This window comes from Lissotriton vulgaris, chromosome 5 (assembly GCF_964263255.1).
Source record: "Lissotriton vulgaris chromosome 5, aLisVul1.2, whole genome shotgun sequence".
Lineage (NCBI taxonomy): Eukaryota > Metazoa > Chordata > Amphibia > Caudata > Salamandridae > Lissotriton > Lissotriton vulgaris.
This window is the reverse complement of record NC_141693.1, coordinates 1,673,184,223-1,673,212,157: the sequence shown is the minus strand read 5'-3', so window position 1 is coordinate 1,673,212,157 and position 27,935 is coordinate 1,673,184,223. Positions and strand designations below refer to the sequence as shown.

General features: G+C 44.2%; 1 protein-coding gene across 2 annotated transcripts in view; it reads left to right on the top strand.

The window, feature by feature from the left end:
- The window catches only part of MAPT (microtubule associated protein tau), a 1,161,691-nt gene that overhangs the window by 587,482 nt on the left and 546,274 nt on the right, over positions 1-27,935 (top strand). For both annotated transcript variants that reach the window (XM_086923799.1, XM_086923798.1), the window contains one exon: positions 1,008-1,202. In XM_086923799.1, the coding sequence (XP_086779925.1) occupies positions 1,008-1,202 (195 nt within the window). The remainder of the gene's footprint in view (positions 1-1,007; positions 1,203-27,935) is intronic.

The window sequence follows — 27,935 nt, the reverse complement described above, 5'->3', positions numbered from 1 at the left end:
TCACTGTTAGATATAAATACAAATACCACGTCCTCCACTTCTGAAGGCATGGACTCCATGCTAAAGCTAGACGTCAGCCTGCTGTGTTTTCAGGACCTCATAAAATGTGTTAGATAGTTTAGATGGATTTTATTTGTGAGCAAGCTACAAAATATCGAATGGATTTATAGTTTATTGTAATTTGTGAGAGTACAATACACGTTATTGCAGAGAATTAAGAGGCTAAAATTTGGAAATTGCACCTTTTAATCAAACTTCTTATTTACGTTCTGTTCTCAACCATCCATTTGTTTGTGTTTGTTATGCTGATTTTGTGTTACATTTTTTAATTTTATGTTTGCATTTTAAGAATTCTACTTCCTCTGCTAAAAACATGAAAAATAGATCTTCCGTAATCCCAAACCGACCCACTTCAGTAGCAGCATAACAACCATAAAACATAGTTGTTATGAATATCTATATATGTTCCAGTTTGTTTCGCAGAGAACAAATGATAGGTTGGTGGAAAATAAATCAGAAATAAAATGTAGGTATTTTGTTAATCTTCCTATTGATAGAAAGACAGAAAATGGACATTAGAAGTACAAGTACATGCTGTAGCAAGAGATCATTTGTTTTTACCGAACATGAGTTCCTCCATCACTTTCTTTGGTTGCTGTCACTGTTGGATATAAATACAAATGCCACGTCCTCCACTTCTGAAGGCATGGACTCCATGCTAACGCTAGACGTCAGCCTGCTGTGTTTTCAGGACCTCATAAAATGTGTTAGATAGTTTAGATGGATTTTATTTGTGAGCAAGCTACAAAATATCGAATGGATTTATAGTTTATTGTAATTTGTGAGAGTACAATACACGTTATTGCAGAGAATTAAGAGGCTAAAATTTGGAAATTGCACCTTTTAATCAAACTTCTTATTTAAGTTCTGTTCTCAACCATCCATTTGTTTGTTTTTGTTATTCTGATTTTGTGTTACATTTTTTAATTTTATGTTTGCATTTTAAGACATCTACTTCCTCTGCTAAAAACATGAAAAATAGATCTTCCGTAATCCCTAACCGACCCACTTCAGTTAGTACAACCCCTTTGAAAAAATCCTCCAGCCCTGCTGTATCTGCAATACCAACTGCAGCTCCTAAACGAGTCTCACCAGTGTCAACCCGATCTGCCAGTATGGGAGCAAAAATGATGACACCAAAGGTAAGAAATTTCTAAAATTTGGCAATGAAAGACGCTTCTTATACATCTTATCAGTTTACCATTCTGACAAACAAATTGTTTCAGTGATTGGGTGCCCGTTTCTTTTCTCTTGTTTTCTCTTTGTTTGCCTAATATGAGAATGTGCCACAGTTCATGCTTTCTAGTAAGAGCTCTAGTTTGATTGCCAAACTACTCACAAACTCAAGTATTACTACTTCTGTATGTGAGACCACACTGATTTCTTCATCAGATGAATAAAACAAAAGTTAGATCATAGAACCAAAAGAATCTGTGATTTTAATATTTCCAATTTGGTTTTGTGTTTACTAGAAAATACATTTTAAAAATAGGACGGGAATTTCAAAGCAAATAGCCCTACTGTGAAAATGTGTGGTTTGCAATTTATGAACCCTAACTCCACAGACAACTGACTGAGGTTCTGCCACAGGGAAGAATTTTATCCCACTTATATGATAGGAGGACAATTGAATGCCTTCCTTGGATCACCTGACTGCGATGGGGCTACTGGTGAACCGTTGCAAAACCTAACTGCACACTTTCCACAGCTGGCAAGTCTATCAAGACACACCTGAAAAGCCTTTGAGTAAGGTCTCTGACTACTCTGTGAGCCTTTTTAGGGAATCCCCCACTGTGAAAGGGGGATTATTTGGCAGAACTTTGTATATTGTAAATATATGTCTTTCCCATTTAATCTATTTTCAACAAGATGATAGCCTTCTTAGTAACCATAACATTGGCCTAGGACACACTTGAGTTGCACGTTCTGCATGCCACAGAACTATTTACAACATTCTGTAAAGTCAGGGTGATTGCTACCCTCATATCAAAGTACTGCCAGACTTCCAGCCAGTAATAGATTGTTATGTTTTTGTATCCTTGGGGCTCCTTGGCTCAAAAAGCGTTACACAATCTGGACATCATGTACATTATTGAGCTTCTAGCTGGATTGAACCAGATATCTGCATTCTTCAGACCAGCTTTCTGTGTTACAAGCCAAGCAGCTGTTGAAGCCTCTTCTTCCAAAGGAACAATAGCTTGCACAGCACAATGTAGCACTAAATAAAAGCCCAACCTCCATCTGGTGTCAACTCACACTCCACCAGCGCGAAAGTGGTGTTGGTGGCATTCTTCAGGCATGTATTTGTCAGACATATGCTTGTGAGCTACATGCTCTTTGTCATCACTGTGTTCTTCCTGGAGCAATGCATGATTCAACTAGAAAATTCTACACAACTTATGTGCCTAGGCCTAAGCTGCTCAATGATTCTTTCCTCACTTCCCTTTTTCATGTTCAATTAAATCTACCCATAGATTGATAGTAGGTAAGAGCCAGGAAGTAAGAGTAGGATAGAGTTACCCTGAAAATGGCATCTTCACTCTTAGAGCACCTTCTCTTTTCCTTTGTCAGCAACCTCCTGCCGATTTTTCAGTCATCTGTCAGTAAACTGACACTGATTGGCTCTATATAAAATGAAGGGAACTGGTAGCAGCATATATCAGCAAATGAAGAAACATTTAGACTTGCAATCTGCTCTGGAGGTTCTGCCTTCTACAGGTTCTAAAAACACACTGCCTCCAAGTCAGCCTCTGAAATTCAGTGTCAACAACCTCCTTGTCAGCAAAGTTGAGTATTATCTCATAATTCAAAACATCATCAACAAATCTGCAGTCGAGCCCAACATCATCTAAGGCCCCTCAATGACGACTTTCTCATCATCAAAGACCCCTCCTTTGATGAGGCCCACAAACCAAGAAATATCTTCTAAGTTTCCTTATCAAAAGGAACTGTGCTATTGAAGATCTTCCCAAATTACTTCGACATTGTAAATGGGTCTTTGATCATTTATGACCTCGGTGGTGCCAAAAACATCACATGTCCTCTACAGTCTGAAATGTTGATCTTCAATAATGCTGTCACAGTTCACACAGCCACAGGCTAATATTTCCACTATTCATTTGGCCTGGGTGGAGTTTGGGGAGTTCCGCTCCGTGGAACTCCTCGAAGAGACCCAAAAACACTACCTCGCTAAGCAGAGCTTCACGAGCGGCAGAGTGCGTAACGTTGCTCTGTCCACACTGATTTTTAGATCTAGGTGTTTGTCCTGCGCTGTAAAGTCAGCAGGAACCCGACCATGCACAGCACAAGAGGGCACTTCTTCTTTCAACCGCTTAAGTACATGTTCTACTTGAGGGGCAGCTTTCTCACTGCGAACATAATGTTTCTCAGTGCAAGAGGTAGTGACCATCCGTAACTGTGGCATGAGAAATCTTGCCGGCAGGTGGTCTGTAGTACAATTTCCCACACTTGCAGTCGCCAACTTAACATTGACGAGAACAGGCAGAGAAAAAAACTACACTCCGGAGTAGGAAAAACTCTTCAGACTCCGCAAGCGGAGCAGAATTTCATGCCCGGGCCTACTATCAATGTGGTCATACCCGTTTTCCTTCAAGACTAATCCACAGTCCTCAGCTCAAATCGCAGAGGATGCTCACTTCTTATAGGAGATGCATGTTTTATAGATGGTTACTAGTGAGGATGTGGGAGAGCATAAAAATAATAAAGATGAATAGGGTTTTATATGCTAACTACTGAAAATTAAGTTCACCCCAGAAGGCAGAGAAAGTGACCATTGTGAAAAGGACTCCTTTTACAGCACGCATCCTCACTATTTTAGACCAGTCTACTAGTTACTTCATGAGGTTCTTCATCGGAGATATTAGCTATAGCAATAAATTGCACGATAATGATAGGGCCAAAACATCTAAGAAAAGGGGTGATACTATACAAAATACTAATTCTTAAAAAAGAGGCACAGCAGATGGCAACTTTCGTAAACCTTTCGTAGACCTTTTAAAACAAAACAGTTTTAAAATTGTCACTGTACAAGATATATTCCATCTTCCGGTAGACTATTCATTTCTACCGACCTTTAAGATACATACTTTCTCATCTTCTTTATCGAAATCATTCATATCCTATGTTTTTTAAACATTCATCACTATTCAGCACAAATGTTTTTCTTCGGCCTAAAATCAGTGTCAACATCCTTATAAAATTGCATAGAACAATTGCTGTCCAAATAAGACATTGCGGCATACCTGCATGTCAGTACTTGGACGATTGACTGCATAAAGCAATTATTTATTTGCTGTTTTATGAAGGGCTAACAACACCCAAGTGGGTATCAGTCTGCTTTACCTCTACTTAAAGCAGTTGATATAGGAACAGTTCCCATATACATATGCGCATTCTGTTACAGTGAATCAATTACGTGTTGTAGTTGATATTCTCCAGTATTAGGGTGTCTTTCTTAGATTGACATGCCTGAATCATTCCCTGTTGACGGAGTGGGAGTCCCACGGTACATACAAAAGCAATAATATGCCATAATAACATAGGAAAACCTTGTAATTCCCAACCAGGAAGTAAAGTAGCCCAAGCTACAGGAGAAAAAACTTCCACACTCATTACTATCCTAGTCATTTGTATAGCCCAAACTGCAGCCAATCAGGCGACAGCACCCACCAGAAGGTTCTCCCCAGAGGCTCAGGCTCTCAGATTTTCTACTGCACGTCGTGTGAAGGGAGTATCCCTGAGCTCTGCTCAGTACTTCTCTATTTTCCTTCTGGAATCTAGTTTTGAAGATGTCTTCTTCTAAGAAATCTTTATTCAGGCCTTGTGACTCTTGTGGTAAGCTCCGGCTGTTTAAAGAAGATCCCCACACAGAGTGCATCTACTGCCTATATCCTGAACATCAAGTGAAGGACTGCAAGATATGTAGGACCTTCCCTCAGAAGACCCTCAGGGACAGAGAGGGCCGCCTGCTTTTGTGGCTACAAAAGCTCAAGGATACAGACTATCCTGCTTTTGAGGTAGGCAGTATTGCCTCTGGGTCTACATCAGCCTCTAGGAAGGGAGCTGCTGAGGAGGTATTCTCTTCTCCTGGGGCAAATGTTGTAAGGAAGCAACAACCCACTAAGGGGTCTGAGAGGGCTTCCACATCTAAGGCTACTCCCCCTTCTAAGGAAAAAAGTGGTTCATCTACGCCCCCGAGAAAAACAACCAAGACATTACCTCAAACATCTTCAGAGAAGTCTTTACCTTAGAAACAGACCCTGTCGTCGACAATGCCGTCGTCTACTCCTTCGTCGACGAAGATCTCCGTCGACGCTACGTCAACGTCTACGGTAACTTTTACCTCTCCTAAGCCTGAGATGATAATGTTGACAGCGGCTTCATCGCCGACGATGGTCTATGTAACTGTCAGACCTATCTCGTCGACGGCAGAGTCTTCTTCTGCCGTCGTCAGCGCCTCGTCGATGGCCAGGCTGAAGAAGATTTTGTCGGCGTTACCTTCGTCGACATCATCGTTGACGCTTGCTCTTCCGTCGACGAAGAAACCATCGTCGGCGAGCTTGTCGACAACTACCACACCGTCGATGAAGACACCATCGTCGACGAAGACACCATCGTCGATGAAGACACCACGGTCGACGGAGACACCACCATCGACGGAACCACCATTGTCGACGAAGATAACTCATTCGTCTGCCACCAAACCCAGGTCGACGAGCCCTTTGGTGGGGCCCCCGTCGACGCCACAACTACCTTCATGTACCACCTTGCAAGTTTGGTCGCCGTCTACGGCTTTCATGTCTACAGCAAGTACAGCAAGACTGTCTTTACTTCAAAGACGCAGTTCTAGCTTGGAACCTTTATCTCCTCTACGCATCTCACCTCAAAGGGTATCCTTACAGGTTCCAGACAAGTTACTGGATTCAGAAAATAGTGAGGAGGATTTTGTTATTGAAGAAAGATTTGGAATGGCGACAAGTCCTTCTGAATTCAACATTAAATATCAGGAGGATAACCAAGAGGATCAGCATTCACCTGAGCATGTGACATCGCCTGTGACAAATGTCCCTTCAGCTCAGGTACCAATAGCATTGCTTACCAACCTTCAATGCATGCTGGATGATTATTACAGGCGTTTTCCGCTGTCGGAGTCAACAGGCTCTGTACCTCCTACACCAGTGGTGCAAACGCCTAATCTGATTTCAGACCTCCATGGTCTCCTCCACCTGCATCGTCCAATCAGCCGGACGAACAACATTCTTCTGACGGAGAAGAAAGAGAAGAGGGAGAAGTCGATGACAGATCCTTTATGTCGGAGTGGGATGATTATCAAGTTCAGACTGATTCACCTCCAGTGGATGTGGGTGGATTCCACCTTCCAATGGAGCGGGCTACAAAGCGCTTCCACATTGACATGGAGCATACAGAGCAGGAATGCTTCCTATATGATTTTAAGGACCAGCCAAGGAAGCAAGCCAAGTCTATACCAATCATAAATTTGGAGGGAATTAAAGTTATGTCTACACTGAAGAACCGGGTTTTAGAACTAAACCGGCGCCAGGGGAAACACCCGATGTCTTCGAGTTCACCTGTCTTGGCATTCAGAGACACGGATACTTCTCGGTGACGTCAAAGATCAAATTTATTGGCTGCAACCATGAACAGAAGTCTACGAAGCACGACACGGGTGGTTCGCTAGAGACTGCACAATTTCATATTGCGAGACATCGTCTTTTATGCTAAAAATCAGATTCCTGACTAGCATCAATTACTTACGAACTGTCCAATCACACAGTGACATTTCAGAAGGTATCGCATAACGACAAGCCCACTTTTAGTTTTCCAGCCCACGATCAATGACAAGGCAAAACCCAACATTCTTGCTCGGAGAGGCCGGACAAACCCATAATAAAAAGACCTCAACCCAAACCATAAATAGGCCATAAAAGAAGGAACAGAAACAGATGAGAAGCAAGATAGAAGGGTGTGCGTGTACCATAAACTCAGCAATGTCCAGCTCTTTGATCTCTATCTGACCAGCTGCCGAACAAGGAACTGGCCCAACAAGGTTAGCTTCGGAGTCAGTTCGTTCAGGTCACACAGAAGTCAGCTAAGGGTGTACGTGTCCCAAATACTCGCTCGGCCGTAGTCATCGGCCTATGTGAGGGCAACCACAAAATGGCTGCCGTACACAAAATGAAACCCGAAGGTTCGGAACGAAATCCCTGAATACACAGTGTATCCATCAATCGATTATGACGAAAACACTTGTACATGGCGCACTCGTCATTTGCGGTCCGCTGACACCAAAATCGTCTTGATACGACAACCTTTATTGAACGGGTTCAGAATCACAGAACCTCAACTCCGGCTTCCATACCTCTGGTTCTGCCAAGGATTGATAAAAAATATAAGGCTCCTGAAAAGTCCCCTGCATGCCTTATAGGACAACCGAAATTGGATTTGGTCATCGTTCAGGTTGCACAAAAGAGATCTAGAAACCCTTCTTCTCCAATTGCAGCCCCACCGGATAGAGACGGCAGGCGCTTGGATGCCATTGGAAAGCATGTGTCAACAATGGCAGCCACCACGGTCCGAGCTGCCAACTCATTAGCCATCCTGGGCAGATATGACCGGCAAATGTGGTCGGATATCTCGCCATATATCAACTTGCTTTCAGAACCCTCCAAGTCTGAAGCTCTGAAAATCCTGCAGGAAGGTGAAAAGATCTTGGCGGAGATGATTGACTCTGCTGTTGATGTGGCTTCAACTGGGTTCAGGCAGGTGGCAGGAGCTGCTGTCTTACGCAGGCAAGGTTGGCTGCAATCCACTTTGTTCCGCCAGGAAGTGCAAGCAAAGGTATTGGACATGCCTTATGACGGAGAGTTTCTTTTTGGTCCACATGTGAAAGAAGCCGTGCAGACAATCAAAAAGGATACAGAAACAGCTAAATCCCTGGGCACCCTACAATTTCGTTAGCCGCCCTTTCGTCCTTTAACAGAGGCGGATATACTCAGCAGTCCTCCTACAGGCAGGGGAATCAACGCTACCAAAACCAGCGTTACCAGTCCTACGGCCAACGCAACACTAATTATTCACAGTACAAGAGGAAGCCGGCCTACCGCGGAAAGGATAAACGTCAATGAGCCTTATCACCTGCCACCGCTACTGCCCCAATCTCATGTAAAGATTGGAGGACAAATATCAAAATTCTACTCAAAATGGTCATCGATAACATCGGACAGGTGGGTTCTACACATTGTGGCCAAGGGCCATGCCCTCGAATTCGAACAGTTTCCTCCAAACGTTCCCCCAAAGGGCCCACCTCCAACTCATCTCAGAGAGCTGTTTGCCCAAATCAATTTGATGTTGAAGAAAGGAGCAATCAAGAAGGTTCTTCAGACTCTGAGAGGAACAGGGTTCTACTCCAGATTCTTTCTGGTAAAGAAGAAATCCGGAGAATGGCGTCCAATTCTGGATCTTTTGAAAAAGCTAACGTTCCGGATGCTGTCACTACAAGAAATACTGCATCTTCTATCGGAAGGAGACTACATGGCCACCTTGGATCTCCAAGATGCAGATTTCCACATCCCCATCTTACCTCGTCACAGAAAGTTCCTGCGATTCAGAGTGGCTGGCAGGGATTAACGGTTCAAGGTCCTTCCCTTTGGACTGCGCTCGGCACCCAGGGTATTTACACAGGTCCTGGCTCCGGTAGCAGCACACCTCCGGCTGGAGGGAATACAAATATTTCCTTATTTCGACGACTGCCTTATCAAGGCCAGTTCTTACACAGACACAGACAACCATTTACAGTAGTGTCTAGCTCTCTTTCAGTCTCTGGGTCTTTCCATCAACGTCAGCAAGTCCCAGCTAGTACCATGCCGAAGACGAGCTTTCTTGGGAGCAACCTTAGACACTCAGCTGCTCCAAGCCTTCGTGTCGGACGAGAGACAGAAAAGAATACAGGACATGGCTCGGAGTCTACTTTCAAAAAAGTCAGTTTCATCCGACAGTTCAAATCCTTTCTGGGGATGGTATCGTCTTGCATTCCTTTGATACTGAATTGCCGAATCAGAATGAGGCCTCTTCAAGAAGAACTCAGCCTGCAATGGCTGCAGGTCTCCGGCTCATTCGAGGACCTCATCCAGATCACCCCTCTCATTCGGGGTGCCCTTCTTTGGTAGATGCAAAAAAGGAATCTGCAACAGGAATGCGCGTTCCTTCAGGGCGCACCAAACTTTACAATTAAGACAGACGCATCCCTCGAAGGCTGGGGAGCTCATCTTCAGGGACTGACAATCATCGGCAAATGGAGCCCTCAGCAGAAACGTTGCCACATCAATCTGTTGGAGCTGAGAGCCATCTTCCTTGCCCTCAAATCCTTTCGCGCAATCGTTCAGGGAGCCACTGTATTGGGTCGCACAGACAATACTACAAGTATGCACTATGTGAACAAACAGGGAGGGACAAAATTGTCTCTTTTGTCTCAGGAAGCCCAGGAGCTATGGGCATGGGCAATACACACAAAATCAATCTTCGGGCGGTCCATGTACCGGGAATGGCGAACGTTCTTGCGGACACTCTCAGCAGGACAACAGTGTCCACTCACGAGTGGGAACTTCATCAGCAAACGGCGGATCAGATCTTTCGACAGTGGGGTCATTCAGATCTAGACCTCTTTTGCAAGTTGGCATCCCCACAAAGACTCTCAGGGGAATGCGTTTTCGATCAACTGGTCTCAAATATATGCTTACGCTTTTCCTCCGATACCGTTGGTTCACAGAGTTCTGCGGAAGCTAAAGAAAGAACTGTGTCGGCAGATTCTTATTGCCCCCAGATGGCCTCACCAATACTGGTTCACCGAGCTCCTTCTCCTATCGGAGTGAGAGCCAATTCAGTTGCGGCCAATTCCGGACTTACTCTCCATCTAGGATGGTCAGATTTACCATCCGGACCCGACATCTCTGAAGTTAGCGGCCTGGCGCCTGAGTACCTTGATTTCTCCCATCTGAACATCTCTGCAGATTGCAAAGAGGTACTAGCCAAAGCAAGAGCACCTGCTACAATAATGACAAACAGACTCAAATGGAAACGATTCTGTATCTGGTGTCTTTCGGCTGGAATTCACCCCTTTTTGGCTAAACCAGAGCAAATGTTACCTTTTTTCTTACATCTGGCAGGATCGGGATTGTCTCATGCAACCCTCAGGGTTTTCCTATCAGCGATTTCAAGGTACCGACAAGATGGGTCCATTTCACTTTACTCTTCAAGAATAATACAACAAATGTTCAAAGGACTTTGCAGAATGTTCCCTCCGGTACGTCGACCACCACCATCGTGGCATCTCAATGAAGTGTTAGCGTAACTCATGTGCCATCCTTTTGAACCTATTCACAGGGTCGAATTCAAATTCCTCACGTGGAAGGTGTCACTTTTATCGGCTTTGACGTCCTATAGAAGAGTCAGTGATATCCAGGCTTTCACAGTTCATCCATCTTTCTTACAGTTCACACATGACTCAGTGGTGCTCCGCACGAATCCGAAATTCATGCCTAAGGTGCCTTCGGACTTCCACCTGAATGAGCCTGTCATCTTAAAGACTTTCTTTCCTAACCCACAATCCCCTGCGGAAAGGGCATTGCATACACTGGACATTAAGAGATGTTTAAAGTTCTATTTACAAAGAACATCTACATTAGGCAAATCTGATCAACTGTTTATCGCCTATGGTGGGATGCGTACAGGCCAAGCAGTATCTAAGCAAACAATTGCAAGATGGATCTCTGCAGCTATCGACTTTTGCCATACACAAGCAGGACGACCTTTGAAAGCAGCTCCAAGAGCGCACTCTACGAGGGCAGTGTCTTCCTCAACTGCTCTTTTTGCTGGAGTCCCTCTCCAGCACATCTGCAGAGCTGTAACCTGGGCCAGACGGCATACTTTCACCAAACATTATTGTTTGGATACAGCCAGGGAGACTGATGCTTCAGTGGATCAAGCAGTTCTGCGTAATCTTTACAAATAAGGTGAGCCTCTGTTTCCCTCCTCCTCTTCCTGCTGTCAGACGCTTGTTATGCTTATTATTATTACTATGTACATGCTCAAGTAACTGCATTTTATCATGCTTTTGGAGATGTGATTATATATTTCATGGTTATGTGCATCTCAAAATTACAAGCTTATGGTACAAATAGCGTCTTCCAAGCACGGATATGTACTGCTATCTACTCAGATTCAGGCATGTGAATCTATGAAAGACACCCTAATACTGGAGAAGAACAATAGTTACTTACCTGTAATCTGTGGTTCACCAGTATTGGTGTCTTTCATAGATTCACATGCAACCCGCCCTCCTCCCCTCAGAGGCTCATAGGCTACATTGGTTTACCATCACTCCTTGCGAGAAAATCTGAGAGCCTGAGCCTCTGGGGAGAACCTTCTGGTGGGTGCTGTCACCTGATTGGCTGCAGTTTGGGCTATACAAAATGACTAGGATAGTCATGAGTGTGGAAGTTTTTTCGCTTGTAGCTTGGGCTACTTTACTTCCTAGTTGGGAATTACTAGGTTTTCCTATGTTATTATGGCATATTATTGCTTTTTTATGTACTGTGGAATTCCCACTCCGACGACGGGGAATGATTCAGGCACATGAATCTATGAACGACACCAATACTGGAGAACCACAGATTACAGGTAAGTAACTATTGTTCTTAGTCCTGAAGAGTGAAAAGTTGTTCCTAAAAGTTCCACGGGGTTGTACATTTAGATTTTTGCTTTTTGGTGGACAAGGAGATTAGATGACCTTCATTTAATATGGCCACCAGGTTCTTGGGTGATTCACATGCCGACAGACTGCCTTCAGTAGAAAGATAGGAGAGGTTTAGTCCTTGCAGCCGGCCGCCCCTGAGCACAAAATAGCTGCTTACTGTGGAGTGCTACTGCGCTATTTATGGCATGTTCCATTGCCATTCATCTTTTCTGGCCATGTTTCTTAACTCCCTCTGTTATCAGCGTGATATGGACTACCGGAATATCAACAACAAAAGTATTGTGAAGGTAAGTATAGGTTTACTATACGTAACTCTGCATATATATACCAAGATGCTGTATGTATCTACACAGTGAATAGAGTTAACCATAGTAAATCATTAGTTACCTACATAAGCTTACCTTCAAAATATTTTTGTTTTTGATATTCTTGCAACAGTATTTATGTGGCATGATATATTTGTGACTGATATTCTTACATACATTTCAGAATGAGTGAAATATTTATAAAAGCATAGCAGGTACCTGTGGGGATAGTAGGAGTGTCCAAAGATCTGGTCTGCCCTTTGCTAGACATGGTTTAGGCGTCCGTCCTTGAGGGATCTTTGGCTTATATCAAAAACACAAGGGGGAGGTAGAGCGAAGGGGTTGGATTCCTGCTTCACAAAATATTTAAATAAACAAAGAGAATCCAGCGCGGAGAAAGGGAGGGGGGAAGAGTGATCGACAAATGTTGAAGCACTCAGTGTTTTGTAAAATACCCCTCACACACCAAAAGGCCCCTTGGTGTCATGCTTCATCATCGGGGTCTTCGCACCCCTCTAACGGGATGCGGCGTGCTGCGACCAACGACTATGCGGGAGCACTTATAGATATGACTATGTGTGGTGTGAAGTGTGTGGGGTGTATTTATAAGTGAGTGGTGGGGTGTGGTGAGAAATTAAAAAGTACCTGGCACATGAGTATAAGGAAAAAAACGTTTTATTCTGAACTCTGGCTGGTACTGTTAAAAGAAGTGCAGTGTGAGGTCGAATCTGTTATATTAAAGAACAGGACCTCTGGTGTGCGTCGACATGTTTCGGAGGCAAGCTCCTTCTTCAGAACGGGGGCACAACTTCCCCACCTTACTCACGTATTTTTAATGAAACTAACTGTGTATTTACAGAAAAGTGAATTATAAAGGCTAAATGTGCCTACAGCGGTCTGCTACAAGTACAATGACAAAATCAGGACGCAGTAGTCACCGTCTTACCCCTCACGCTGCTCTGCTGTTATATGAGTAAGGTGGGGAAGTTTTGCCCCCGTCCTGAAGAAGGAGCTTGCCTCCGAAACATGTCAACGCACACCAGAGGTCCTGTTCTTTAATATAACAGATTCGACCTCACACTGCACTTCTTTTAACAGTACCAGCCAGAGTTCAGAATAAAAAGTTTTTTTCCTTATACTCATGTGCCAGGTACTTTTTAATTTCTCACCACACCCCACCACTCACTTATAAATACACCCCACACACTTCACACCACACATAGTCATATCTATAAGTGCTCCCGCGTAGTCGTTGGTCGCAGCACGCCGCATCCCGTTAGAGGGGTGCGAAGACCCCGATGATGAAGCATGACACCAAGGGGCCTTTTGGTGTGTGAGGGGTATTTTACAAAACACTGAGTGCTTCAACATTTGTCGATCACTCTTCCCCCCTCCCTTTCTCCGCGTTGGATCTTTGGCATAGCCACCCAAGCTTTCTGACCATTATTGTTTTTAGGTGCTTGGAGGTGTCATGAATTCAGATATATCTGTTTTGTAGTGATGCCACAACGTCTGTAGTACTTTACAACTTGCCCTACCAGAATCCACTGCCCAAAAGGAAGGCACTATTGGTATGGTGGAGTCCCAGTGGGAAATGGGATTTGGAAGAGAAAAAAGACAGTTGGTTCAGATGTATGCCTCACTGGAGGTCTGATTTGCTGGTGTCTCTCTTCAGTGAAAATCTAAAATAAAAAGTATATGGCCATAACTTAGAAAATTCTCTCACTTGGAACTATACCTGTGGATTTACATCTATTTTCTCAGCTATCTCTTCTCTATTGTATTCATCAAATATGGCAATAATTAAACATACCCTTGCAACGTGTGAACATACTTGAAAACGCTCCAATCCTCAATAAGTTCACCTGCAAGTTCAGACAGACTTTCTCCCTGTCAAGATTTATGGCCTTTATAACTTCATAAAACTAAACTCCAAGCTAAAAAATGTTAACAAAACAAATATGCACTTCCTTAAATAAAGCTTTAGAAGAGTTAGGAATGTTTAATCCAGATTATTTCAGTTTAGGACAGTTTAGTTCAAAAACGTTATATTTTAAACAAGGGCTGCATGAATATCTTGGGTTTAAGTATCTTGGTCCAAATGATGAAGTTTAACTCAGTGCCAAAAAGGATTCAAAACAATTCTAATATGCTTCTTGTCTCTGGGTCAAGGTTACAAACCAAGATAACATGAAGTATATCTTTTACTTGCAGGATACAAACAGACAGCAGTACAAGGAAAGAGAGTCATTGGTTTGGGAAGCAAGCAGCTGCCGAATTTTTCTCTTAATATAACTTTTAAACTCACTACTTCCTCCAACATCTTGTGTGACAAATCTGATTTCCTGAAAAATGTGTCTGTGTCTTGTCCCACCACTGCATCAACTTTTGGGCGCCATGTTGGAGTATTCTCCTGCTCCATGTTATTAAATAAATCAACTTTAATTTTGTGAAATGTCACAACAGCCCAAACAGCTCAGTTATCTTTACATAGACAACGTATTAATCACTAATGCAACTTTTTCCTGTGTCAGCCACAAGAAGCAAATTTGCATCTTTGTTCACAATACTGACATCTATTGGAAGTGTATGCCTATAGTATTATATTTTGCTCTATTCCTGGCCAAGAAGAGCTATATTATAGGCACTTTCAAGAGTTACTTGGCTACTATCGTGCAAATGCTTTAGCAGGTCTCTTTTTAGGTCGGGCGTTAGCGAAGACCTTTTGATTTTACAAAAATTATATGTATAATACCCTTACTTAAAAGGGCTTTCACCCACCTCTCTTCGTCCATTTGTCTGTTGTGTCATTTGCATTTACCTTCTGCCCTCTAAAGCATACAGCATGGGAGATGGGTCAGGCCACTTCAGCCACGGGTTAACTACTCTTTTGGTGACAACAATTTGCTCTTTCACAACAAGTTCAGACCCACACAACGAAAATCCCTTCAATGCCAGTGTTTTTATTTTTACTTTATAATTATTTTTAGTTTTGTCTTTGTGTTAAGAGCCCAAGGTAAAAGTAGGATCTCCTTTCCATCCATCTATCCTACCTTTTTTACATCTATCCTTCTTTCTTCCCTTTTTTCTGTCTTTCCTTATTTCTTTCTATCTTTAATCCTTCTTTGCTTCCACATGCATTCTTTCTTCTTTGTTTCGTTCTTCCTTGCTTCCCTTTATTCTTTCTTGTTTTCCTTTCCTCTTTCCTTCCTTCTTTCTTTCTTTTTTCTTTTGTTAATTATTTGCTTCCATTTTTCCTTCTTAATATGCTTCTTACTTTCCTCCTTACGTTTCCTCCCCTTACTGCATTCTTGCCTTTCTGGCTTCTTTCTTTCTTTCTTTCCTTTCGTTTTTCTTTCTTTCTTTCTTTCTTTACTTTTTCTTTTCTTCTTTCCTTTTTAGGTTGAGCATTCGAGACCTCTTGTATATACTTGAGTATATACTTATTATAAACTTATATGTGTATGTACTATGTGGGCTCTGGAGATCAGCCCTAGGACTTGTCTGCTTCCGCTTAGGGACTTTCTTTTCTGTTCAACTGCATCTATTTAACTGTCTTGATAGAAAACGAAAAGCAGAGGTCAGTAAAAAACACAGGATTGCAATCTGCTGAGAGACTTTCTTTTTTTCCTTTTTCTGGCAACTGCCTCTTTTTAACGTTCTTGATAGAAAACGACCAGCAGAGGTCAGTGAAATACCAGAATCACTAATGCATTCTCTAGATTCCTGTCCATAGAAATTGTCTTCCACGAGTATCCGTAGAGAATATTTTTTTCAAATCTTCTATTTTCAGTGATATGACCACCGAAGGCCCTAATTTTATATTAAAAACAGAGCTTTGGACTATATCATTTCCCGCTGAAAGGCAATATTTCTCTCCAGGTGCTCCCATACCTGGTGTGTGCTTGTTTATTTTCTTCTTTCTGTCCTTTCGTTCATTTGTTCTTGCTTTCTTTCTTTGTTTCTTAGTTTATTTATTGATGAGTGTGACCTGTGTTTTTAATTTTGGTGAAATCACAGTTTCACATCTTACAGAAAGTAGCACTGCTGCCTTTCTTCTTTCCTCCTCGTCCTTTGAAGGCAGAAGAGAAGTTGCACAGGTTAGACCCAACAATACATATCAGCTTTTGTAGGGAAAGGATCAATGAGCAGAGGATGGATGCCCAAGTTTTTTTCATAATCTTATCTTCAAAAAAAGAAAAGCCTGAACAGAAACAAACTATTTCCATATGTGGAGTTCTGCACACATGCATTATGCTCTGTTACGCATTGGCAAAGAACGAGACATCTGAAGGTATTTATTCAGCAACGCACAAAGCGACCATTTCTGCACTTTTGAGGGCGGTGCCAGTTTTGGATATCTGCTAACTGGCCACTTGGGCATCTATGTATTCTTACTGTCATGAATGTGTGGTGGGAGGCACACGCAGTTCAGTAGGCCAATCCTCTTATAGTTGTTATTTTTATAGCATAACTCTGCCCTCGGGCCGAGCGCCTGTTCTATCACTGCTTTCGGAGTCTTTCTTAGACGAGAAACGTCTTTCCGATTAAAGCTTCATCTTTCTGCAGATTCCTCGTGCCTCCCCCCTCTATCCCATTTTTGAAGAGGAGCGTTATGTTTTTTTCGCTAATAATTTCGTTAACGTTATTTTTTTTATTTGCTACTTCCATCTGTTTTTGTTAGGAAGTCTGTGAAGCTGAGAAATATAGGCAGACCTGATATCACTGGCTTAGGCTTCTCCTATATAGTGTGCCTGCTTTAATCTTTGGTGAAGACGATGGTAATTACAAACCTCCCTTGTTACAGATCTAGTCTAATGCATCGGTGTTAGACCTGACATCTTTTGGCGTGATTACCCCTATCTTTTGCCTCGGCCGCCTGTATTTTTGATGCTGTGCTGGATTCGTTTTTGCTGGTTTAGATGCTTTGGACACTCTGCTACTGCTGATCAGTGCCAGAGTGTAAGTGCTCCCTATGTAAATTGTTATCATGATTGGATATCCATGTTTGGCATATTTGTATCACCACGAAGTCCCTAGTAAAGTGCACAGGGTGTGCCAGGGCCGGTGATGACGAATGCTACTCGTGGGCCTGCAGCACTGATTGTGCCACCCACAGGAGTAGCCCTAAAATGGTGTCTCGGGCCTGCCACTGCAGCGCCTACGGGCAGTTTAGAACTGCCATGTCCTCCTGGTCGGCGTCCCCGCTGACCAGGCCGAACCCTTCCCTTTTCGTGCACATCAGTCACCCCTATGGAAGGCCCAGGGTACCCCCTTGGGCAGGGTGCCGTGTATGTGAAAGGTAGAGCATGTACTAGTGCAGGTGACATGCTCTGGTAGTGAATTACAGCCATTTTCGTTTTCACTATTGTAAGGCTATCTTGCTCCATAGGTTAACATGGGGGATGCCGGCTACAGTGGTTACGGCATTTCTTCCCATAGGAGCAAGATAGGACATAAGTATTTAGTATCCCTGAACTCAGAATTTAATAACGCATCTTTTAGGAAAGGTGGTTTTTAGATCCTGTGTTTGAGGACAGCACTTTTAGAAAGTTGCTGTTCTCTTGTCTGACCCTTCTGCGTGCCTGGAAAGGTTTGTGTATTGACTGTCTGGTTTGTGAGTGACAGGGGCTGGGGAGTCCCCCCAGAGGCTGGATGAGTCAGCACTAGGCTGAGTGGAGCAATTGCTACCTGAGTGGTGGGAGGAGTTAGCACCTGGGCTGAATAGGGCTGTGCCTGCCTGCCACAATGCTGGCTCCACCTCCTGCTGGGCGGCGGAGGACTCTGCCCCTCACTCTGAAAGGAAAGATGCAGCCAGCACGTCAAGGTGCTCAGGATCCACCCAGAACTGGTTCAGACCGGGCTCAGGGCCCACATGCACTGAGAGAACAAAGACTTTAGGGGTATAAGTACAGGACCCCTGACAACAGAAAATTAGATCATCCTGGAAATCAAGAAGGAACCTCTGCCAAGGAGAAAGCTGTCGTGGAAGAAGGAAGACTGTCCTGCTGTTGCTCTGCTGGACTGACCTGCTGTCGCTTTGCTGCCAAGGAGAGGGGAAGGACTTTGCTGTGAGCTGTGTCCCCTGTCTTGTAAGGAATCTCCAAGGGCCTGAGAAGAGCTGGCTCCCTGTTTCCGAAGTCCCAGGAACAAAAGGACTTCACCCCCCAGTCTCCCCGAACTCTGCTGAGAGAGTTCTGTCCTTCGTAGAGTGCTTGATCCAGTTGTGGGGCCTCTAGAAGTTGAACCTGAGCTGGGAAGCTTGAGACTAAGCTGAGAAACTTGTGAAGCTGAGAAGTGTCGCATCGCTCGCTTGCGGAGCGCATCCCCGACAGTGCGAGAAGTTTCCCGCCGCTACGAAGGTCGAGATCGGCGCAGCGCCTAACATCGCTGCCGGAGCCGTCGCACCCTTCGTTTGCGGGACGCACCAGACCGGTGCGGGAGAATCGACCATCGCTGCGAGTGTCGTCGCAGAACCTGTCGCTTGGGGTGAGATCGCCGCCCCGCTCGCTTGCGGACCGCATCACGTCGCTGCGGACATCGTCGCAGAAAACATCACATCGAGGAGCTGCGAGAGAGAGGGTCACCGCTGGACTGCGCATCGTCGCCCCGGAGACCGTCGCAGCCCCTACGAGATCATCGCATCGTGCCTTTGCGAGAACAGACTTCCCACGGAACCTACGCACCGGAATCTACGCAAGCTGCCTTCCTCCCCTTACAGACCGGATTCGTCGCCACAAGCCCGCTGCTGCAGCGGGGCTGTCGCATCGCCTCCCCAGGGTCTCAGGAGTAATGCATCGCTTGTTTCCACCGCACCAGCTTCCTGCTTGTGGAACTTTGTTGCCTCCAAAGGGTACTGTGAGTAAACGTGACGCAACTGTGAACTTTTCACGCATCTGTGGATCATTTGATCACACCTTAAAGAACTTTGATCACACCTTAAAGAACTTTGATTACAACCTGAAGAACTCATTTGAAACCGTAACCTTGCATTGTGTATATTGGATTTTTGACGTTTTTGGTCTTGTGTAGTTTAGAATAAATATCTTTATTTTCCTAAACTGTTGTAGAATCAGTTTGTGGTGTTTTCACTGTGTTACTGTGAGTGTTGGTACAAATACTTAACGCATTGCCTCTGGTTAGCCTAGACTGCTCAGGCCAAGCTACCTTGAGGGCGAGCAGGGGTTATCTGAGAGGGTTATCTCCTTGTCCTGACTAGAAGCAAGGGTCCCTATTTGGACAGTGGTACCTACCTCTGCCAACTAGAGACCCCCAGTTCTAACAATCGGAATATTTGTAAGATAAAGATTCTGTGTACATCATAAAGGTTATTACCAAAAGAAGGAACATTAGAACATTACCCGTATCGATAGACCCATATCTGTGTATCTCAGTAACAGAGAATCTGCACCAGAAATATTTCAGCGGTTTTGAGTTCCCTGCTCATGTGGTTTCTCTCCCAGGTTAGCCACAAAGTGAATGCCTTATTGTGCTGCCATCGTTGTGCTAAAATGCCTTAGAAAAGACAATAAAGGAAGACATTTAGAGTTTTGAGGGGAATTCGAACCATTTAATCTTGAATGAAAAGCTACTTTATATTGATATTTTCTGATTGTTCCTAGACATTAGTGGAAGTATTGGAATTTCTCCATCTTGCATTGTGGGGATGATTCAAAATACGAGGCGTACACTTACAACTAAACAATGACCTCTGACTGTTATCCTTTAAATACGGGCAGTAAAACACACTTATTCGACAGGGAAATACGATAATTTTCTTAAATCCATCCGATGGGGGTCTCCTTTTTTCCCCAAACAGCACGTGTGGAATTGCTGCCATGGTGTAAATAGTGCGATAATTCTAACGTTAGACCTAATGCTAAATATTACATTTTTTTTTCTTCTCATAAAAATATGTTCTATTGTGTACATTTCTCCTCCTCCATTCCTTTTTAAATATAGTGGTGGTCTGTGTCTTACCCTTACTGTTGGGAGGACTAGTCACGCACAACTACAAAAACAGTGTTTTGTCTTCAAGATAGTCACATGGGAACTGCCACCCCCTATGGGAGGCGATTAGCCCATTGTTAAAGAAAGCACAATTTTTAAACAACAGGTGTAAAGAAAACAACCTTTTTCTGCCAGAGGTACAAGACCCATGAAACAGGAAGCTTGCACCCTTTTGCGTGTTGTCGTTCCCCAGTAAAATATCACACAGTCGTTGATTCTGTGTCAGACTGCGACACACCTGTTTATGTTGGGGGGATTTATTGAGCGCTCATTTACCAATAGGTCTCTTGGCGCTGTCGGAGATAGGAGAGCCATCCTGAGGAACTCTAAGAGTAGGCTTGGGTGAACAGCCAAGTTTTCAGTATATTCCTAAAGCTGATGTACTCCGATGTTAGTCTGATGTCAATCGGCAGAGAGTTCCAGAGTATTGGGCCAAGTACAGAAAAGCATGAGCCTGTTATCTTGCACTTAAATCTGGGAATAGTCAGCATATTCATTGAAGCTGATCTGAGGTTCTGTTTGGGCAAGTACCTTGAGATCTTTGTAGATATGAATTTGGGGCCCGTGTCGTGTAGTGCAATGAAGATCATGCAGCCTGTATTAAACATGGAACGCTGAGTCACAGGAAGCCAGTGAAGCTGCTTCATAAGTGGCTTGGTGTGATAGTGTCTCGGTTGCTGAAAGACTAGCCTAGCCGCTTGATTTTGAATCAGCTGCAACCTATGGGTTTGATTGGCAGGGAGGCCTAAATAGATAGCGTTGGCGTAATCCAACCTCAACATAATCAAGGCCAGCATGATTACCATGCTTGCCTCCCTAGTAAAAAAAATCCTGATATTCTTAAAGGTCCTTAGATAGTAGACGCAAGATGAAGTAGCCTGGTTGATCTGTTCATGCATGGATAGGTTGGCATTGATTTTAATGCCCAGACTTTAGACCACGTTTTTAGGGATAGGTGGAGTACCCAATGTAGCTGGCCAATGTGCTGTGGTCCACTGATCAAGTCTGTTTTTGGAAATAACTATCTCAATTTTATCAGAGTTTAATTTAAGATAGATGTGACTCATCCATTCTTTAATGAAGAGCATGGTGTATTGGAAGCAATCCTTGGTTCCTCCGTCTCGTCAATCGGGAAAATCAGCTGCATATCATCTGCATAGTTATATACCTTCACTCCTCTGCTTTGGAGGGAGTGGATCAGGGGACAGATATAGATATTGAACAGATGAGGGGAGAGGGATGAACTCTGAGGTACATCACAGGTGGTATTGACCCTGGCTGAGTTGAAGGGTGCCAGCCTAACAGACTGGGTGTGTAACGCTAAGAATAAAATCATCCAATCCAAGGCCATACCTCTCATGCCCGCCACTGCCATTCTGTCTGCTTATGGTGTGATCCACGGTATCAAACGCATCGGACAGGTCGAGCAGTACCAAAGCCTGTGTGCACACCCTGTCTGCTCCCTCCTTCAGATCATCCACTACGCTTAAGATAACTGTTTCAGTAGAGTGTGATGGTCTGAAGCCTGCCTGGTGGGAGTCCAGGAAATTAGTTTCTTCGATGAATGCACAAAGAAGTTTTGCTACGTGTGTTTCCAGCACTTTTGCCGGATATGGAAGGAGCGATTTGGGTCTGTAATTACTCAGTAGGTTGGGGTCTACTCCAGCATTCTTTTGACATGGAACCAACACTGCCTCCTTCAAAGCACGTGGGACCACCTCTTGCACCAAAGAGTGGTTGAGGAGTGAGAGAAAGGTGTTCGGGAATTGTGCAAGAAGGTCTTTTTTTATATTAGCGGTACAAGGGCCGTTGGGGGAGCCAGATTGTATCTTGTTTCTTGATTCTGCAAGCCGATCTAAGCTAATGTTTTGAAAGCTAGACATAGTTGCAGGGTTTGTAAATTGCTTATATGATTTCCAATCTTGAGAGATAATTTTCTGAATAACCTTAATTTTATCAACAAAGAAAGCATTCAGATCATCACATAGGGCTTGGTAAGTAGTAATGGCCAATGAGACACGGTCGGGACTAGAAAATTCTCTGACTATCTTGAAGATGTCTTTGGATTTATTTTCAGAGCTAAGAACCCTGTTCGTGTAGAAGGCTTTTTTTGCCTCCACGATGGCAACTTTGTAATCAGTTAGTGCTTTTTCATACCTTGTCCTTTCCGCAGGGGAATAACTTCTCCAACATTTCCTGACCTCCTGTTTTTTTTTTAGTTTGACTAATTTTAGCTCTGTCATAAAAACATTTGGAGGCTTCGTGCTGCCTCGAACCCCTCTCTTTCCTTTGTAGTGGGGCTTGAATCTCACTTGCACTTAGTTGCCAGTTGGGGATGGCTGTCTCCCACTCGTTAACGTTATTCGTTCTAGTAGGAAGTGTAGATGTCAGGGTATTAAGGAACTCTGGTAATCGGCCGTGGTCCAAATTTCTAGTCAGTATTTTCGTGCCAACCAAAGATTTAACAAGGGGTAGACCACTTATTGCAAAGTGTATAAGGTGGTGGTCTGACCACACGCATGGCTTAACAGTTAAGTTGTGGACCAAGAAATTGGAGGACCAAAGTTGGTCTAATCATGCCCTTCCTCCGTGGATCAACAATTTAGGTCTCCAATTAACACAATTGTAGCATAGTCTATGGTTAATAGGATCAATTAGTTAGCCAGTTCAGTAATGAATTCTCCTATTGCAGTGGAGGGGCCTATAGATCAGTATACACACCAATGTGGATTTTGGTGAAATTAATTTTAGTATAAGGTTATCCACTCAAGCCGCCTCTAAAGAGGCACTAGAAGTAACCAAGAGATCTTTTTTGGTGACTGCTGCAACTCCACCTCCTCTTTTCCCAGGGGGTCTGTTGGCCTGCATCAAATGATAATTGCTTAGTAGTGCAGCTTGTATGTCAGGCGTAAATTCCAAGGTTAGCGAAGTTTTTATGATTAATAGCAAATCTGGGGCTTCAGTATCTAAGAGGTTAAAAATGTCTAACTGGTCCTTGACCATGGAGCGTGTTGCCAAGAACAATGCAGCTGTGCTGGAAAAATCAGGCTTAGGCTGCCCTCTGTGTGTCGTTGAACACACACTGCAACGCTCCTTTTCACATGCAATAGTCAAAATTATGCCTTTGGGTTTTTTTCTTCATTAGAACACTATTAATGCATCGACTTGGAGCCTCCTTACTGTATACATTTTTGGATCAAATATCCAAAATATGCAAACAATATTGTATCCAAAATGTTTGAAAATACTCCTTTCCTCAACTGACTGAGCTGTTTTATCAGAAGCAGTCTGGTAACTGAGGCTTCAGTCCCGTAGCATGGAGTACATGTGTAAAGGTCAACAGAAAAAAGAGGCTAGACAGTGGAACCCTATAGAACACAGCACCTGACCCACTAATTTAATATGTCTATCTGTTGGGGATACCCAGAGATCTGTGTGCACACTGTCAACACACCCACTGCCGCAATGCGATCCAATACAGGAACTTCACAATTAAAACAAAAGCAAAGGTGCACCACAAAACAAGGAAAAGTATTAAATCCGTGCCCAAATTATGTTCTTCAAAGGTTTTTATTTATATATACAGAGTTAAAACAATGATCTTGATCACTTTGAGCAGCCGATGCGTTTCGTCCATACATATGGACTTCTTCAGGGCTGTCAATTTAACAAACATGCACATATAAATATACAGCACAAGGACATTTGACAGACATTACTAATACAGACACTCTAAAAGACATTCATGAGAAACACACTATGTACAATCATCTACTTAAAGAGAATATATGTACAACAGTCAAACATCTATTGCAAAAAGATCTATGTAACATAACTCCTTGACTTATTTTAGCCAGAGTTTTTCCAGAGTTGAAAGTCGGAGAAGAAGTTAAAAAAGCAACCTCCTCTGTCTGAAAAGTCGAATATATTAGAGTAGAGGACAAGGGGAAAAAAAGAAAGGAAAGGATGCAAAAGTATTTTATTCAAAGAAAAAGTATCAAGAAAAAGGCTAATAAGAAAATTGAAATAAAGGTTATGAATTGACACTTAGAAAAGGGTCCTTAAGAAATAAGAATAAGAAAGAGCTACATACATAGCATGCACCCGAGACGTATTGCAAAAGGTGCCATTAGTCCAAAGACAAAACCCAAGGAGTCTAACATATCTGAAAAACACAATTTGAAATATAACGAACCAACCATGAATGAAAGATAAGCTGTAAGAAGTGGTAATCAAGCCAACTGGTTGTACAAACGGCTGATGTGGTAGGGTCCACCCTCAATATACAGGAGGGACAGTTATTCATTGTGGGTTCTTTTACCTTTGGCCCCCAAATTAACCGTGTGGTGGGCTTGTGCTTTGGAGTTTTGAAAAAACTGAGGAAAGTCCTGGAACTACTGCCCATGGAGGCCCGAAAAACCCTGGTACACGCATTAGTGACCGCAAGACTAGATTATGCGAACTTGCTGTATCTGGGGGCACCTGGGAAGAGTTTTGGTCGCCTTCAAGTGCTGCAGAACGCGGCAGCACGTTTGATTCTCAGGCTGCCCAAAAGGGCGTCTTCGAGGGAGGCCTTGCAGAAGCTGCACTGGCTCCCAGTGAGGAGCAGAGTAGAGTACAAGGCTCTCTGCACCTGCCATCGGATTTTGAATGGCAGGGCACCTCGACCATTGCAGAGCTTGATTGAATCCTACGAACCCACCCGTGTGTTAAGATCTGCGGGTGGGGGACTGCTGAGAATCCCCAAGGTGAAGAAAGCCCGCATGGGAGGCCGATCGTTCAGGCACCTAGCGGCTAAACATTGGAATAAACTTCCGATGGAGTTACGCCTGGAACCAGTAGAAATTAGGTTCCGTGCGAAATTAAAAACTTACCTGTATGTCAGATAGACCGCTTGCTCTCCAGCTAAACTCTCAGCTTCTGCCTCTCTCATCCTAGCGCGGGGACACGCCGTTGTGCGTAACTCAGCGCTCTACAAATACCCCTATTATTACTATTATTATTATTATTATTATATTTCTAATTGTGATTTTCAGATATCTTATACCCCTTGGGTTCTGTCTTTGGGATACCGAGAAGGCTTTTGATAGCCTGGAATGGCTGTATCTCTTTAGGGTTCTGACAGCATTTGTCCTGGGGGTACGCTTCGTGGAATGGACAGCGATCTTGTTTAGAAATTCTACTGCCAGGGTACGGACGGGAGGGCTGATCTCAGAGGCCTTCGTGGTTGACAGAGGTAGGATACAGGGCTTTCCCTGTTGTTCGCGCTGGCGATGAAACCTTTGGCTGTGCACACCAGGTCGGGCCGCTATTATCAGGGGCTGGAGGTGGAGGGACAATTACAGCACATAGAGTCATGTGCGGATGACCTACTGTTCCTGGCCAACTCAAGGGAGGCCCAAACGCGGAGCCAAGAAATTGCTGGATGTCCTGGGGAGAGTTGCAGGGCTCAGAGTGAACTGGGCCAAATCGTGTATTTTTCCTGCATGCTCGGAAAGAGATGGATCAAAAGAAGCAGAAGGAGTGCCTTGGGAAACCCGATGCTTGCCCTATTTCGGCACTCGGATATATCATGACCCTATAGATCTTTTAGAGGTGAACATAGGACGCGCAGTGCATAGTACCAAAATCAACTTTGAGTTCTGGGGGACCCTTTCTCTATCTGTAGCGGGCCGAGTGGCATTAGTGAAAATGGTCATGAACGCTCCCAATTTGGATCCCACCTAAAATTGCTCAACTCACTACAATGCTCACGGAGTTCTTATGGCGGACCGGGAGGAGGAGAGTGTCTCTTACCACTCACTATGATGATACCCAGGGCGGAGGGAGGTCTGGCAGTGCCGGATTTTGAGGCCTATTATCATGCAGTGCAAATACAGTAGTTCACGAAATGGATGGCAGGAAGGCTCAGAGATATAGAGGACCTTGGTGGCCCCGACCCAAGCCTGCGACTTCTATCTCGGGTACTACTGCACCTGCCCATGAGGGAGGAGGTGGTCGCCCCAGACCTTCAAATGGTTCGCCAGTGTTGGAACCGCTTAACTAGGGGAACACAGGTATGGACCCCATATGCGCCTTAGATCCCATTGGTTGTTTGCGAGGCACTACCACATGGAGTGGATTGGAGTAGGTTGCGATTATGGAGCGAGGCTGGGATCTCAACTGTGGGGTATTTATTTGAAAACAATAATTTGATCCCTTTCAATGATCTTCTGGAGCGCCACGACCTCCCGAGAGGTAATATCCTTCTCCATGCCGCTCTGATGGCAGCTATACGAAAACATTGTCGGGAGGGGATGGTGGAACCCCAGATCTCTCTGGCCTGTCAATATGTAGTGATGGCGGCTGGTACTTTCAAAGCGGTTACCTGCCTCTACAGGCGTATCACACAGGGAATGCGTCGGCCCCTAACAGCACTACGTCTCAAATGGGAAGAAGACCTGGTGAGGTCATTAATGAGAAACCCTGGGGAGAACTTGTAGAAAGGGCCTGGAAGAGCTCTAGGAATGCGCGCTTCCAATTGATTCACTTCTATGTTCTGCACAGGGCAGACCTTACCCCGGGCACGACTAATGAATACTTTGGAGCCCGGACTGTGTGCCCGAGATGTAACTTAGAGAGGCGGGATGTCTCCACATGTTCTGGGATTGTCTTCATCTGGGAGAGTTCTGGAGAAGGGTGACAAGTGGGTAGGCTGCCACGACAGAGAGGGAGATAGCGTTGACACCAGGCTGTTGTTTGCTACACTGGATTCCCCACAATGCCAGGAAAAAAGTCACTAGTAAGTTTATAGATCTGAGGTTGGTGTTGGCCAAAAGGGAACTCACTAGTCATTGGGAAGCAAAAAACGGCCCAAGTGTGTCACGCTGGACAAGGGCGTTAGTGAAGTGGGCGGATTGCGAAGTGACATTCCGGACGCAGATGGCCCGCAGCACTGGGATCGAATTAACGCTGGAGATGGCAAGGGCATGGGTGGCTGTGGTGGACCTGTTGAAACACCAGACTGACAACGCTGCTGACAACCTTGAGGGGATGGACCCTCTAGCAGGAGAATGATCCCGGGATTACCCTTTTGCCCTGCAGGAGCCCACTTACTGGGGAAGACCGACACAGTGAACATCCCGTCTAACTGCGCCACTAACCTGTGATCAAGAGCATAGCACCTGAGATGTATTACTGGACCGACCAATACCCAAGCACAGATGCTTTGATTAGTCAGCGACATGCCTGGGTAGCGGGTGGGAGGGAGGTTAGAAGGTGTTGGGGGTGGGAGGGGGGTTGTTGGGTGCTAATTTGCATGGGGACACCAGGTGGGATTAAGGGCTGATAGAGTGTACTGACACACACTGCAGAATACAGAGCTGAGGGCAGGCAATAGACTTGGATGTACATTCCCTTATTTCCCTGATGAGTGGACTGAAAATAGATGCTGAAGGATTATTATGCACTTATTGTGTTCCACTGTGTTGAACTTTGTGATGATACCAGGTATTTCCATAATGCCCCACGGGCTGTATGTTATGTCTTATTACGAATGAATATAATTTGTTTACAAGAACAATGAACATTGTTGGCATAAGAAAAGCATGGTTCAGTGTTGTATACAGTTGTGCAATCTCGTCACAAAGCAAATTCTTGTTTGAAATACCACGTGTGTAAGGTGAGAAAGGAGTTCAGCTAATGGGCAATTCATTCTTGGCCTCTCAGCTGTGACAGTGAACTAATGTTGGTACCACATTTGATATCATCTACTCACACACAACACTGTG